Source organism: Protopterus annectens, chromosome 4.part0 (assembly GCF_019279795.1).
Source record: "Protopterus annectens isolate FY-2018-M chromosome 4.part0, PAN1.0, whole genome shotgun sequence".
NCBI classification, from domain to species: domain Eukaryota; kingdom Metazoa; phylum Chordata; order Ceratodontiformes; family Protopteridae; genus Protopterus; species Protopterus annectens.
The window spans coordinates 212,830,534-212,847,515 of record NC_056733.1 but is presented as its reverse complement, the minus strand read 5'-3'; the positions used below and the strand labels follow the sequence as shown (position 1 = coordinate 212,847,515).

At 42.4% G+C, this 16,982-nt stretch overlaps 1 protein-coding gene across 3 annotated transcripts in view; it reads left to right on the top strand.

The window, feature by feature from the left end:
* Window positions 1-16,982, top strand: part of LRRC45 (leucine rich repeat containing 45) — a 1,637,099-nt gene that overhangs the window by 1,122,441 nt on the left and 497,676 nt on the right. For all 3 annotated transcript variants that reach the window (XM_044068217.1, XM_044068216.1, XM_044068218.1), the window contains one exon: window positions 3,863-3,955. In XM_044068217.1, the coding sequence (XP_043924152.1) occupies window positions 3,863-3,955 (93 nt within the window). The remainder of the gene's footprint in view (window positions 1-3,862; window positions 3,956-16,982) is intronic.

Here is a 16,982-nt window from a genome sequence, read left to right as displayed (position 1 = left end):
TACATATCCACAGACCCTGAAAACTACATATCCATAAGTCTCACTAGTCTCATGTGCAAAGCCATAGATAGAATTATCATGCAAATGATCATTAATGACATAGGAAACCTGAAGACACTGGACCCAACCCAATGTGGTTTTTATCAAGGGTGGGTCATGCCTATTCAACCTGGTGGACTTCTTTAAAAAGGTCACCAAAGCAACGGATGATGGTAATACAGTTCACACCAGGCCAAGGCATTTGACACAATATCCTATTCAGCATTATTGACAAATCCAAGATGTTAGGTATAAACCCTTATGTCACCTGGTGGATACCCAGTTGGCTTACAGACAGGACCCATGAAGCAAGAGTTGGGAAGTTCACCTCTACAGAAAGGCCAGCCACAAGTGGAGTCTCCCAGGGATCAGTCTTGGGTCTGCTCCTTTTTGGCATTTACTTCTCTGAAGTCAAGGCCAATGTCAAGGGCCTCTGGCTGACTAAATTTCCAGATGATTGCAAATTAGGAGCTGTCATTGAATCATCCACTGACACAAATGTTCTCTAGAAAGGGCTGACACAGACAAATAACGTGTGTCAGAACCATGGGCTAAGACTAAATATCAAGAAATGCACAACATTATTCTTCAGGAAGTCCACCATCCCTGGTAGCTATCATATTGACAGCACAACCCTAGGAGATGACACAGTAATCAAGAACACCCCATCCATGTGAAGCAAATTTCCTCCTTAACCCAATTCAAGGGTAACTTGGACAGTTGGATGGCGATCAAAAGGTTCATCTCTGGTTTAGCACCTATATCTCTAATGGACACAGGCAGCCTGTAAATGGTTCATCTCCCATGCCCCTGGTTGTATATGTTTCATCTTCCAAGTCCCAACTTACACTTGCCAGTGGTACCAGAACTTGTCAGAGATTTGGAATGAATGGCTAGGTTTAAAAAGGCCCTTGTGGTCATTAACCTAGTACACACCTATGAACCTATAAAGGATTTTCTACTTGGTGTCAGTCCAAGAACCAGGACCTCTTTGAGGCTTAGTCTTCTGGATTTTACAGTATTTGTGTGAGTTAACATCCTTTGGCTTCTCTTTCTCATTTTTCAGATTTATATCTAGGTCAGCTGTGCTTGTCTACCTGTAGACCCCCTCCTATTTTACCCTATTTTAACTGACCATTTTTTTAAATGAGCTTTACGTATACATCCACGTAGACGATAGGTGGGTCCTTCTTGGGATCTTGATTTTTTTCCTGAGAAAATTTTGTACAGTTTCCTTTTGAACCTGCTCATGAGGCTGGTGGTGAAGTTTTCTTGAAAAACAGTATTCTTTGTTCTGACTTCTACAAGAAGAGTATCTGAGTTACTCTCTTACTGCAAGTTATGCTTATGTCTTTTTTTTTTTTCACAAAGATGGGGTAATTTTTGAGACCCAAGACCTTCCATTATGGCTAACATTTTTCAGAGTTTACACTGAACCATGCAAGTCATATCCTTGTTTTCTTTCCATTTCCAAAAATAAGGGAGAATAAGAGGTTACACACTTTAGATGTCCTCCGGCAACTCTGATGCTATATTGATAGGACAAGATCCTTTGGGGTTGCTGATCAACTGGTTATAGTCTATGAAAGTAATTTTAAAGGGACAGTTGGTGTCAGACAGATATTTTTAAATAGTTGCCCCATCCTACTGCTTTATGTTCTCTCAGTTCCACAAGAGAATTTCAGGCAAAGTCAGGGCAACTCTACAAGGGCTCTGGCTACTTATGTGACTTCTTGTAAAGAGGTGGACTCTAGAAACTAATTGAAGAAGCAGCTTTTTTATCTGTGCATACCTTTTCCACTCATCACAAATTAGTTTCTTTCTTTAGGTCCACAGCAAACTTTATTAGGACTATTCTCCAGTTTTTTCTGGGCCCTCAACCTTCTTTCTCCTCCCTTTTTTACTAAGCTCTGGTATTCATTCAGTATAGCTCAGTCTACTGCAACAGTGATCCTGTGATGTTTGAATAAATCACTGCTGCAGTAACCACATCCTCCCTCCTTACTCTTTCTTTTAATTTTTTTTTTTTTTGCCTTTTGCCAGGGTGTTAATATATGTGCTTCCACTTTATCCTAACACATATCTAGCCATCAGGGCTCCAGCCTACTTGTTCTGAGGCAAAAAAGAGCTGATGTTTTGGCACCCTAACCACTATTTTATCTTGCTCTCCTCAAGTTATGCAGTGGCTAGTGTGCATGGAGCATGCCTTAAAGCTTTGGAAATTGGCTGGTCCAGTCCTTGACAGGACATCTCAAACAGCTTAAGTTACTACAACAGTGATTTAGTCAAACATCTGCTGTTATGGTAAGTTTACTTACACAACTGTACTTTCTACTTTATGACATTTAGTTAACTAGTTTTTTTTTTTTTTTTTTATTTTGAATTTTTCAATGTAGAGAAAAAACAAAGACAGAACAACAGCAACTGTTAGTAGAGTAGTTTCTTAATTTTAAAAACTCTTTCAGACACACATTTGTTGTACTGTGACTATGCACATACAGATACAGCTTGCATTGTTTTTTCTTTAATTGAAAAGGTTTTGTATTCTTATGTTTAATGTATATCAAATTATTTTTATTTTGTAACTAGTTCATGGCTAAGAAAAGGTCCAAGTGGCCCAGTTCCCTTACTTGGCCAAAATCATAGTTGGCCTTAGGCATAGGCCACCTAGGCGGCTGCCTAGGGCGCCGCTATATCAGGGGCGATTTTTCAGTATTTCACTGGGTGGTGTGGCGGGGGTGCAGTGGAGCACTTTTGCCTAGGGCACCAGTTGACCTAAGGTCGGTCCTGCTCAAAACACTTATTTATTTAAATTTAATTTAATTTATTTTATTTATTTCCATTTGTTGACTGGGGAAATCCAACTGGGCAAAAACCCTTTAAAGCAGAGGCATGGGGAGATAAGCTCCATGCACAAACTGTATACAGTGTCATACTCACAAACAAAATAATGCATGTCATACAAAATTACAGCTGCAATACAGAGATATAAGTTATATATAAACACTTGCAATACTGTCATGTACATGCAAAGACATACAGTTATATTAAAACAGGTTACATTAATGTATGTAGTCATTATATTGTTGATACAGCATATGTATTCAGTATTACAGTAGTTATTAATGAGATGTGAAATACTGAACACTTTAATGCTGATGCCAAAGAGTAGATGAGGTGGATGTGAGTATTGCAGTTGTTATATGTGGTTATGTGAATGAAAGATTTTACAATTGCTTAGTAAACTTTGAGAAGTGAAAAGAGATATTTGAGAGTTTGTCTTTCGGCTTTTCCCGGTTAGGGGTCGCCACAGCGGAACTCCGGTCCGCTAATGATTGGCAGTTGGTTTTTATGGTGTCAAGTTCCCCGCCCAACCTTCAATGAAGGCACGCCCATTCAACGCATGTCTTTCGACCGCGGGGAGGACATACAGACTCCACACAGAAGGCTGTCCCAACCCAAGCCGAGAATCGAATGGGAGAACCTCTTGCTGTGAGGCAGCAACGCTACCACTGCACCACCGCGGAAGTGGAAAAGAGATATTTGAGAGACCGGGTTGAAATTAAGTGAAGGTTAGGAGGCTGAGCATTTGCATATAATAGCATTATGATATATAAAATGTCTACTGTCCATCTAACAAGTTTCTATGCCCTTCCATTTTAGATAACTGTTTCTATGTATGCTTTTTCTTCTGTTTTTGTTTTCTGATTTTCCAGTATTTTTTATCAGAATAAGTGTAATATTTTGAAGTGCTGTCTTCAGGCTGTTTTTAAGTAAGCTTCATTACACTGAGTTTTTCTTAACTTTTTGTTTCCTTTTTTAGGTCGAACATATGACTCACCACCTTTCAGAAAGTGAAAAATCTTTGCAGGAGAGAATTCAGAAACTAGAGGGTATGCGGATTCAGCTGGAAGAGGTAAAATATGTCCCATAACAGAAACAAAACTGTGATTTTATACTGAGGAGGTGCACTGCATTCAAGCTTGTATTTAGTGTGATATGTGAGTAGCCTGCAGTGTAAATATTGCCATGGTGCAAGTTTGCCATTTTCATTTTACAGTTTGGTAAGCAGTTCTGGATTCAGTAGACTTAAAAATGAAATAGTGTTTGGACTAAGGATTACTTACAGATGCTAGATGTGGATGGGGAACTCCCTCCAGTGTTTGGACATTTAGAGTATTCATTGTGCCTGGTATCCACTGGAACTCGTGGTATAGCCCTGTCAGGGAAAAGCAGGATTCTGCAGATGTTGAAAGAAGGAGATGTTCTTCATCTCACATTGCTGCAGTCCTAACACTTGGGTAGTCCGCTGTCCTCGGTCGGCCCGAATATCAAAGTATAAGGCTGACGTCGGTCAAGGCGCATTTGACTGACATCAGGACGTCAGGGTACAAATGCGCATGACCGACGTCATATCCTCAGTCTTTTTTGCCGCATGGTCCGATGCAGAAGCAGCGTTGCAAGTGCCGTTCGGCGTTCTGAAATCTTTCGAATTCGGAGTTTCAGACCGAGTCAAAGTTGGCTAAGTACCCCGTTGGGGAATATTTTAGTTTTTTCTTGCCTCAGTGGTTTACCGGATGTCAGAAAAAGTGAATAACTGTATTTCTTGTGGGAAACAGATACCGCATAGAGATTATCATACTTTGTGTATTCCTTGTTTAGGGCCTGAGCACGACGTTGTTGGGTGTCGCTCTTGTGCTAGATTCAATAAGCGCACTATTAAGAGAAGGTTAGATTGTGCCAGGTTAGTCTTCGGGAAGCGGTGCAATTATAAAATGCCGTCGGATGCTCCGCCGCCCGCTTCTTCGAAGAAGCGCAAGGACAAAGCAGCTAAGCCTAGGCTAGAAGAGCCGTCCGTACCGGACGCCGGTTCTTTAGAGGTGTCGGTGGAGCCGGTGGTTCCGGCGGAGGTTTCTCTGGAGTCCCAGGGAGAGACCTTGTTATTGCAGGATGTGGCCTCTCAGGAGGCAGGTCAGGCTGAAGGGGCTTCTCAGGTTACTGTACTCCCCTCCCTTCCTAGGGTGGTTAGGCCCTCTCCTTCTGTTTCCAAGGCTTCTCCCAGAGGCAGGCCAGGTTTAGCTTCAGTTGGTGTCACCCCTAGTTCTTCAGGATCTGTGCCCAAGAAGCATATGCTTAAAATGGCAGAAGATTTGATTACTTTGATTAGAGGTTCTTTGCCCCCTCCTGATAAGAGACCTAGGGTGGAACCTGAGCTAGGGAGTTTTGAGCAGGCTTCGATGTTTCAGAGTCTTGGCTGAAGACTTGCAGGAGTATTCTCCTTATTCTGATTCTGATGTGGATGATTCTACTCCTTCTGCTTCTCCTCCTGAGGATTTTTCTTTTCAGAGACTCTTCATTCCATGAGGGAGCATTTTAAGTGGGAAGGTCAGGACTTCTCTGATTCCAGGAAAAGGCTTAGGGAATTTTTGTTTTACCCCAGCATAGGCCTTTGGCTATACCTCCTGTTCTGGATGTTGTGGAAGATGTGTTTGCAGAGGCTTCTCTTAATCCTGATTCTTTGCCTCCTGCTCCTGTTAAACCGGATAGGTATTACAGGGTGCCTGAAGCTCATAAGTATCTTTTAAGAGTCCTAGGGCAGACCCAGAAACTGTTAGTCAGGGGCCTAAGGGTGTTAAGGCTTCTGTTGTCAAAAATCCGGTTCCTCCAGATAAAGAGGCCAGGGCTTTGGATAGATGGGGAAAGAAAGTTTATACTTCTTCCACCCTAGCTATGAGGGCTTTGAATTGCCAGTTTCACATGTTGAAATACCAAAACTATCTACTTTCTCAATTGAAGTCTAAGGTAGATGCTCTGGCGGAAGGTATTGAGTGTAAAGAGTTACAAGATTTAGTACATGTTTCTGAACAGGTGGGTAAGCATTCTTTGCAATGTGGTTTTGATGCTGTACAGGCCTCGTCTAGGGTGGCTGCCACTGGGTCAGTTCTTCGCAGGCACGCCTGGCTGAGGGATCAGAATTTATCTGACCATGTTAAGACAAGGATTTTAGATGCTCCTTTACAATCTGATGTGTTGTTTGGTTCTCCTGTTGAGGCAGTCTTAAAGAAAATGGAAGACAAGGCTAAGTCTATGCAGACTGTTAAAGATTTTTGCAGGTTCAGCCTCCGAGTTTAGTAGAAATTGGCCTACCAAGGGGTGGACGTATCCTTCTTATGATTCCCAGTCTAGGGGCAGATCTAGACGTGGTAGGGGCAGAGCTCAGGGCTCTTTCAGGCCTAGAACAGGGAGTTCACCTGCACAGTCTTCGGGTGAGGGCAGGGGTCAGTCCTTTCATAAACAGACCCAATGACCTACCTTTTCAGCTGCCAGAGCCTTCTCGTCTGGCAGCACCTTTGGGAGGAAGGTTGGCACTTTTCAAGGAAAATTGGAGTTTAATTACCCAAGACAGATGGGTATTGGATATCATACACCACGGTTACAGGTTTTATTTCCATACCTTGCCTCCTTTCAAAGGCATGCCAGACGTTCCTCCTCAGCAAAGAATAGAGGCTCACAAACAAATTTCTCTGTTACTTCAAATAGGGGCCATACAGCCGGTCCCTATGCCAGAAGTAGGCCTAGGATTTTATTCTCGCCTGTTCCTAGTACCAAAGAAAGGGAACACGTGGAGACCAATTTTGGATTTATCTATCCTCAACACTTATCTGGACATTCCCAAGTTCAAAATGTTGACATTACAACAGCTTTTACCTCTGCTGGGCAAAGATCATTGGATGGTAACTTTGGATCTCAAGGAGGCTTACCTTCATGTTCCTATCAGACTGTGTTGCAGGAAGTATCTGCGTTTTCGGGCTGGGACTTCTCATTATCAGTTCTCTGCATTGCCCTTTGGCTTATCTACTGCCCAGAGTGTTCACGAAAGTTCTGGCTCCAGTGATAGCTTTCCTCAGGCTAAAAGGAATACAGATCTATCCTTATTTGGACGATTGCCTGATTCTGGCTCAAGGAAGGGACGAACTTCTTCATCATTTGGAATATGTAATAGCAGTGCTAAGATGCCTGGGGTATTCTGTGAACGAAATAAAGTCCAGTCTAGTACCCTCTCAGGACATGTGCTTTCTGGGTGTAAGACTGAATACAGCATCCCAGAGGGCCTTTTTGACCCCGGACAAACAAAAGAATCTTTCCCTTTACTTTCATCAATTGTCACATCAGTCCAGGCTGACTGCAAGGACAGTCCTTCAAGCCTTGGGGTTCATGGCATCTTGTATTCTGGTGCTTCCCAATGCCAAACTGCATATGAGGAAGCTACAATGGTATCTCAAAAATGTATGGACACAGCACTGCCAGGATCTGGACACTGTCATTCAAATAATACCTTGCATTCAAAAGGAATTGTTATGGTGGGCTCAGGAATGTCACCTAAACAAGGGACTCTCTGTGACCCGGCCAGAGGCGAGTCAGATTCTAACGACAGATGCCTCAGACAAAGCTTGGGGAGCTCATCTGAATGGAAAGTGGATACAAGACAAGTGGCCTGCCAGACTACAACATCTACATATCATCTTGAAGGAGATGTTAGCAGTCCAGTTTGCATTAATAGCTTTCAAGGATTTACTTCTTCCGGGGCAGGTGTTGATTCTAACAGACAACACAACTGTCATGTGGTACATCAACAAGCAAGGGGGAACACATTCTTATCCTCTATGCAGGCAAGCAATGATTTTGTGGGAGACTGCTCTCAGTTTACAGCTAAATCTTCAGGCAAGGTTTCTGCCGGGAGCACAGAACTCCTTAGCAGATGTATTGAGCAGACGAATTATGGATCCCCACGAGTGGAAATTGGATCCTCATGTATTTCAGAAATTGACAGTGTCATGGGGAACTCCAGACATAGATCTGTTCGCTTCTCCACTAAACCACCAGCTGCCAAAGTTTTGCACGAAAGGTTTCATCCCACAGCTTGGAAAGTGGATGCTCTTTCTTTCAATTGGAGCAATCTTCATGTGTATGCCTTTCCACCTCTGCCTCTCCTCCCAAAGGTACTACTAAAGGCCAGACAGGACAAGCCAAGGATGATTTTGATAGCTCCAGATTGGCCTCGACAGCATTGGTATCCATTACTGAGAAGTCTGGTACGGGAGCCTCCATGGCCTTTGCCTTCGATTCCACACCTGTTGTCTCAGGAGGACAGTCATTTGCTCAATGTCAAGCTTCACTCTCTTCACCTAACAGCCTGGCATATTCTGTTTTGAACCATAGTGGGTCTCAACTTCCACAGCAAGTTTTGAATGTTATTTTGGAAGCTACTCAAGGAAAGTGTATGCAGATAAATGGAAGAGATTTTTATTTTGGAGTGCAGCAAAGGATTTTGATGTTTCTGAGCCTAATTTAAGTGTGGCTCTTCAATATCTTACTGAGTTACTGGACAAAGGTTTGTCCTTCTCTTCTATTAAGGTTCATGCTGCAGCAATTTCGGCTCACTATGATTGTGACCTACCATTGTTTTCTCATCCTTTGTTCAAGCAATTTCTTAGAGGGGCAAAGAATATAAGACCCCCACGTAGAGCTCCTACTCCTGCTTGGGATCTCAATTTTGTGTTGGAGAAACTCACTCTACAACCTTTTGAGCCTGCAGCTACTACCAAGTTGAAATATTTATCATGGAAGACTGCTTTTTTGTTAGCCATTACCTCTGCAAGAAGGGTTTCTGAATTGCAGGCCCTTATGGCGGTTGAGCCTTTCTTAATTTTCCATAAGGATAGGGTATCTTTACGTACTAATCCTTCCTTTATGCCTAAAGTGGTTTCTAGTGTGGCTTTAAATCAAACTATTCATTTGCCTACTTTTTATGCAAATCCCCAAAATAAAGGGGAAAAGATTTTGCACACTTTAGATGTACACAGGCAGTTGCGATATTATTTGGACAGAACTAAAGGGTTCAGGCAGTCTCAGCAGTTATTTGTTTCTTTTGCTTTGAGTTCTCAGGGCAAGCCTGTGTCAAAACAAACTATTTCTAAGTGGATTGGGTTTTGCATTGCTTTCTGTTATTCCCATCATGGCAAGGAGATTCCAGCTGGGATTAGGCCTCATTCCACTAGGGCTACTGCCACTTGACAGCTTTTTAAGGGGGGTGGCGACTAAAGATATTTTGGAGGCAGCTACTTGGAGTTCAGTGCATACTTTCTCTAGGCATTATCACCTTCCACTTTACTCTAAATCTAGGGCTGGTTTTGCCACTGCTATTTTGCAGGGCATTTTGGCAGCTCCTGCTTCTTTATAGTTTTGCCATCCTCCCTTACCTCTGCTTTGGGATTCTACCCAAGTGTTAGGACTGCAGCAATGTGAGATGAAGAACATAGTACAGTTTTGTACCTACCATAAATGTAGATGTTCGAGGATCCACATTGCTGCAGTCCAATTTACTCCCTCCTTCCCCTCTGTAGTTAGAGGCGGTTGTGTGGGTTGGGTTGTCAATATGGTGTATATTGTATATATTGTACATATTATTAGTGCAAAGGTGGTGGGTTGGTTGTTTGCTGTCTTTTGGTTTTGACCTTTCTTTTTAGGGTCTTCTGACATCTGGGGCAAGAAAAGACTGAGGATATGACGTCGGTCATGCGCATTTGTACCCTGACGTCCTGATGTCAGTCAAATGCGCCTTGACCGACGTCAGCCTTATACTTTGATATTCGGGCCGACCGAGGACAGCGGACTACCCAAGTGTTAGGACTGCAGCAATGTGGATCCTCGAACATCTACATTTATGGTAGGTACAAAACTGTACTTTACAGTGTTTCTGACAGAAAAAAAAGTAGGCATTTTGTTAACTCAGAAGATATGCAAAGGAAAGATGTGGTATATGTTTGGAAAGTCCACTCTTTTGATGCAGAGGGATGAAGCCCTGAATGTGACCCAGTTGGCCAGAGTTTGATTGTTGGTTGTGGTACCTACTTGAATCTGGGTAAGGGAAGAGGGAAATGAAGCTTGGCCTACTTGTCTTTCTACTGGGAAGGTTGTGAGGGGGAGAACGAGACACATAACTGAGGCACAGAGCACAGATATAATACTGGAACCATGCAGTCTTGATGGCAAAGTTTTTGGGTGCATGCAATATGACAGACATGTCACCACATAGGTGGGGATGGTTCCCTTGCAGCACCATTAATTGATGTTTTCCCTGTCCATCAGAGGACTGGAGCTTAAAAGAAAAGTGATGCTGCATGTAACATGGCTTCTGTCTGTTCTCCACATTTGCTGGATCCACCTCAAGTTCCTGCCCTGCTACGTCAGCCCCATACATAATGAAGGACATTAATGTTAATGTGAGAAAAACTGTACATAATCTTTCCTCTTTCAATCTCCCATTACATAGTACGTTAAAGGTGTTTCAGAAATTTTGTTAGAAAAATAAATCAGATCTGTTATAAATGACATCCCTGATTTTTATTATTTTAATTTCTCTAATGAAGACAAAAAGGTTTTGGAAAGTCTTAAAAGGGACCAGCAACTACGCTTTATGAAAGCAGACAAGGGGGGTGGGTTGGTTATAATGCAAACTTCTGATTACACGAAAGCAATGGAGAAAATGTTAAGCAATGAGGATGAATATTGTGAAGTTAATTTTGATTTTATTGCTAGAAGTCTTAAATACATGCAATATTGTTTATACAATCTTTTAATGAATGGAGACTTAACAGCTGAAGTGTATGATTTTTTGTCAGTAAATAGCCCTAAAATAGAGGTATACTTTTCGGTATACCTAAAATTCATAAGAACAGTGTTGAACCCACCCTTCTGTCCCATTGTATCAGCTTTAGGTAGTGTAACAGAAGGTATTTCTCTGTTGTTGGATTCAATTTTGAATTCATTGGTTCAAAAATTACCATCATATGTTAAAGATTCTTGGTCCTTTTTGGACCAAGTAAGGCTTTTTTCTGGAACCAAAGGTGTTTTCTCCTGTCTACCTGATGAATCTGGGCATCTTGGGTCAATGCAGCAAATTGTCTCATGTACATGGGCAGCCCTCTCCTCCTACCACCCAACATTACAACCTGTGAGAGATGCACTTATATAGCCAAACTGGAAGCAAAGCTTTCTTCACCCAAGACTGGACTAGACAGTCAAGAGGAGAAGGTAAACACTTGCACCATACCACGCTCATCACGTAGTCCCTCAAAACCTACACCACCAAAACATACACATAGAAACAAGAAACACACACCTAAATTCGCGGAGGCTCTCAATAAAAATCTGCTCAAGCAACAGAGACCTCCAAAGCAGAAATGCAAGCAACCTCCACCCCCCCCCAACACAACCCAAATGACACATAGTCCACAAACACAGTGTGCCACTCAACCACAGCCCATAAGGCATAACAATGTACCCAACACTCTAGTCATAGGTGACTCTATAGTCAGGCACACTGATGTTCCACTCACCAGGCTAAACAAGGAGAAAGTTACTGTCAGCTGCCAGGATCCGCCACATAACGCACACACTCAGGTCACTCCACAATAAGTACAAATATGACTCTGTCATTGTTCATGTTGGTGTGAATTACCTGAGATGTACCTCCCTGGACTACATGAAAAGAGACATGGAGGAGCTCTCCGATCTTGTAGCCCAGGCAGGTGTGACCCTAGCCCTGAGTAGCATCCTGCCATCACCCAGAATGATACCACAGTACAAGGACAAAATGATTGACTTCAACAATTGGCTAAGCTTCTGGTGTCATTCTAAGGAGATCCAGTATCTGTCTGCCTGGGATGACATGATTGACAGGCCACGATGCTTTGCCAGAGATGGCCGACACCTGTCGCCCTTGGGATTCCGGATACTGGCTAAGGCTCTTGCCACCCCTATAGTGCCTTTTTTAGGCAAGGTTCAAATGACAAATTCACCACTTTAACAGGTACAAGCAAGCAAAATCTGAGGGTAATGCTACTCGGTGCTAGAAGTCTAAACCTCAAAATGCATTCACTCGAGGCAGTCCTTAAAATGGAGAACATCGACATCTGTGCAGTGACAGAGACCTGGTACAAGGCTCTAGAGAGCACCCCTGCATTACCAGGCTATAATTCATACCACACCTTTCGGCCACCTAAGCTGGACTGAAACACTAAAGGCGGAAGCATGTCCATATTCATTAAGGATATCCACACGTCCAGGCTAGTTGCTCAGCATAATGCATCTGAGATTATCCAAGTGCAACCAACTCTGAGCAAGACCGCAATCCAAGTTGAAACTTGCTACAGATCTCCCACCATGCCCCAGGATTCCCACTCCTCATTTCTTGATACACAGGAAAATATTAGGGTACAACTCAACACCCTAATAATCGGAAATTTCAACTACCCCATCATTAACTGGGAAAACTACTCGTGTACCAATTCTTTTGCTCAACGTTTTTTGGAATTCATAAATTCTAATGCTTTAGGTCAACTTATCTACACCCCTACCAGGGGCAGCAATATCCTAGACCTGGTCATTCCCAACATGGGCGACCAGTGTTCCATACCAGAGGTCAGTTCCTCATTGGTCAGATCCGACCACAAGCTAATCACCCTAGACATCCACATCTCGCCCCCACCCCCATTAGGGAAACCACCGTAAAAAATTTCTCCTAAGCCAACTTCACGCTTCTTAAGACAGAAGTGGCAAACTTCACGACACCCATGCAGACAGACAATAGAGGTACGACTGCTGAATCCTACACAAATGCACTTTATAAGCACTTACACAAGTTCATGGATTATGCTATCCCTAACAGAACCAATATGCTATCCTCCAAAAAAAGGAAGCCAATCTGCTGGTCCCCTGCCATAAACAAACTCTGCAACAGAAGAAAGAAACTGTTGCAAAAAAGAGTAAAATACCATGATTGGAGGAACTCCCTGGTCAGCCTCAGTAAGAAGCTGAGATCCCTCATAAAATTACGAAAAAAAAATCGCCACTGATTCTAAAGATAACCACAAAGCATTCTATAGCTATGTCAAGAATCTCAATGGCATCACTCAGATCTGCTCTGAGTTGCAGCACAATGGCACTAGATATACAGAACCAACTGATATTGCCAACATCCTGGCAGATAGGTTCAGTGCTAACTTTACCCCCCCTCTCACCCCCTAAAGGGCCCATCTCTATACCGAAAGAATGCAAAGTTTCTGTAATCACGGCTGCACAGGTAAAAACCACACTCCAAAGCCAAGAACATAGCATCCATGGGACCTGACAACATCCCAGGCTGCATTCTACATGAATTGCAGAATGAACTGGCACCCCACCTAAGCACCATGTTCAATCATAGCCTCACCTCAGGCTTTGTGCCCACTGAATGGCACACAAGGATGGTTATCCCACTCCACAAAGGGGGAGCCACCACGGACCCCGGGAACTACCGCCCCATTAGCCTAATGACCCTGCTCTGCAAGACCATGGAACGTATCATCATGGATCTTGTACACAAAGACATTGGTAATCTCCAAACTCTGGACCCCACCCAGTTTGGGTTTGTAAAAGGCAGATCATCATCACCAAAGCCGTAAACTAGGGTAAGGTGGTTCACGCAGCCTATCTAGATCTCGCCAAGGCTTTTGACACCATCCCCCTTTCTGGAATTATAGATAAACTCACTAAACTAGGTATAAATCCCTGTGTCACAAGATGGGTTGCCAATTGGCTCACTGACAGAACCCACATTGTGAAAGTAGCAGACTCCAAATCTGACTTCAGACCAGTAACAGGTAGAGTACCACAGGGTTCATTCCTGGGTCCTCTCCTGTTTGGTACCTACTTTTCTGAAGTACAGGCTAACACAAAAGGTCTTTGGCTAACAAAGTTTGCAGATGACTGCAAACTAGGAGCCATAATTGAAACTCCTAACAATGTCCACATCCTACAAAAGGGCCTCACGGAGACAGATGCCTGGTGTCAAATCCATGGCCTCAAGCTCAATGCCAAAAAGTGCACTGTCATCCCGTTTGGTAAAAACTCTGTACCCATGAGCTACCACATAGGTGGTAGTCTACTTAACACTGAAAGTGTGATAAGAGACCTTGGGACACAGGTGGACAGTAGTCTCTCCTCTGATAATTGCATCGCCACAGTAGTCAGGAAATCCTTCTACATGGCACACCTCATCACAAAAGGTTTCTCATCCAGGAAAAAAGAGGTCATAGTTCCCCACTACTTGTCACTCATTAGACCCATTATAGAGTACAACACCCCTTTTGGTATGTACCTCACAAGACATCTACAGCAACTGGAAAGGATGCAGAAATACCTCACAAAGAGGATTACCAGCCTCAAACAGATGCCCTACGCAGACCGTCTCAAAAAAACTCCAGCTTTACTCTGTCACATATTGCCTACTCAGAGGCGATCTCTGCCTAACATACAAAGCTATGTCAAACCCAGAGCTGTTGGACATGCTCCACTTAAAGAAATCCCAATCCCTCCGAGCTACACACTCTAGAGACCTAAACCTTGTCACTACAATAAGCAGAACATGCTGGAGGGATAAATTCCTGTCCCAGAGACTTCCCATACTCTGGAACAAACTACCTATCTATATCAAACAAAGCACCTCATTAGCACTCTTCAAGAAAAATCTTGATGATTGGATGGGAAATGGGAAATTCACCCCGGGGATTACCTCTGTGGCTCTGCTCGACAGGGGCACAGGAAAATAATTTTCTTGGGTGGCAAAAGCCAGGGTACCTTTTTGGCTAGGCTTATGTAGGCCCTAGGGCCATTAGCCTAGTACCTACATATGAACCTATTTGTGGATGCACAAAATGGTGAATTTTTTATGTTATGTGTTGATGTTACATCTCTATGCACTTCTATACCTCAAGTAGAAGGGTTGCAATATATTATGGATTTTTTGCATAAATACACCACTTGGAATAACTCCACTATTTTATTATACAATTCATGGTTGGAGTTGTTATTGAAAACAATTTTTTTGTTTTCAATAACAAGTATTACATACAACTTAAAGGTGTAGCTTTCGCAGGTCTGGTCATGGGATGGTGGGAGTGAGAAATTTTGCCCACCTTAAGTCTTTTTTCAAATGTCATTTACTACTGTAGATTTATAGATGACCCGTTTTTCATTTTAAAAGGTCCTGCTAGTTTGAATGTTTCTTTTTTGCAAGAACTTAATACAAGTAAGACCTTTTAAAATGTTATTGTAGGAGATATAGGTAAAAAAGTTTGCTATAGGTTTAGTGGTTATTCCTCTGTTGCTGCCAGTTGTTTTATTTTTATATGATTCTGCAGATGTTGAAAGAAGGAACCATGCAGTCTTGATGCCAAAGTTTTTGGATGCATGCAATATGACAGACATGTCACCACATAGGTGGGGATGGTTCCCTTGCAGCACCATTAATTGATGTTTTCCCTGTCCATCAGAAGACTGGAGCTTAAAAGAAAAGGGATGCTGCACGTAACAAGGCTTCTGTCTGTTCTCCACATTTGCTGGATCCACCTCAAGTTCCTCCCCTGCCAAGTCAGCCCCATCCAAGGGGTAGTACCAAGAGAGGTGGCAAAAATATTATTGAATTATTATAGGGTTGTCTAACATCTGATAATCTAGTCCGGTAAAGTGTCAGAGACTCCCAAAAAAATCAGTTAGCAAAGCATTACATTGAAGGATAGATTTCTGAGAATTTATGAAGTTGAAGGTCTGCAGAAAAAAAGGTCTATATTAAATCAGCGAACGCTTAAAAAAGTGAACACTGATTTATCAATCCCATGTAAGCGAAAGCTTAAAATCCCAAACACGCGGAACAGCAATTTTTTTCCCCAGGAAAATAAAATCACTGTTCCACAAAAAAAAAAAAAAAAAAAAAAAAGTTCAAAAAATTACATAAAGTGGGGGGGGGGGCCTTCACCCGCCACATCCCCCATTGTGGGGGACTGTGCCCCCCACACCCCCCCTACTTAAATATATTAACTCTGAGATTGCACTGTAGTGACGAAAACAGCAAAGTAAGAGAGGCAGCCAAGCGATTTCTTTCTCAGGGAAAGAAATAGTTATATGCCGTTTTGCTATTTTCTGTTTCGACCTTTCAAGTTCAATCAAGACGCATTTGAAGGATTGTGTCTTAGATAATATAATAGGAACCTGAAAAAAGCCTATTTACTAAGCAGGTTAGGGCATACAAGAAAGGGCACAGAAAAGCCACAAGACTTCACCTTGGAAATAAGGAAGAGAAATGAAGAGTAACAGAGTGAGATATTTAAAAATACCAATACATATTGTAGATCAGAGTGCAACGTGTATGTACTATATCTTTAAGAAGCATGGGAGGCTGTGCATGCACATATAAATTCCAGGCACGTGCAATCCCTAGTGCCATTTTGTAGAAGCAGCCAGAGAGTGAACATGTATGATCGCAATTGTTAGTTTGTATACAAGTTTACTTAAGTCTTAGTAAGCCTCTATAGTGATGCGTTTGTACAGAATAAAGCTGCTTAAACAGAACCCACAAAGACTCGTTTATTCGTGTACCAGCACAAAAGTGACATGGTGTCAGAACCAGGAGGGAAGACAGAAGAACATTCGGAGCCATGAGATGTAAAGATGACAGCAAAGGTAAAACAGAGTGAGAAGAGTACAAACATAACCAGAAAGAATCAAAGGTAATGAGAAATAGTACAAATTGTTTACACGATGCGAGAGAAGGCAAAAGGGGCATTACAAGGGTACAAACAGCATTATCAGGCAAGTGGAAAGTACAAGAAAAGTTTGTTAACTAAAGAAAATGTTTAAGATAAAAGCATTTGACAAGACAATTGACAGTAAAGCACAGAACGAGTGTGTTTAAGGCAGAACTGGGCATGTTTAGACTAAAACGAGCACAAGAAAAGTACGTTGGGCATAAAAAGGGCTTAAATGAGCAAACCAAATACAGTAAGAAATGAGAAAAGGACACAGTAAGCAAAAATAAAGCAAGGCAACTGCTTGTGTTTGGGCAT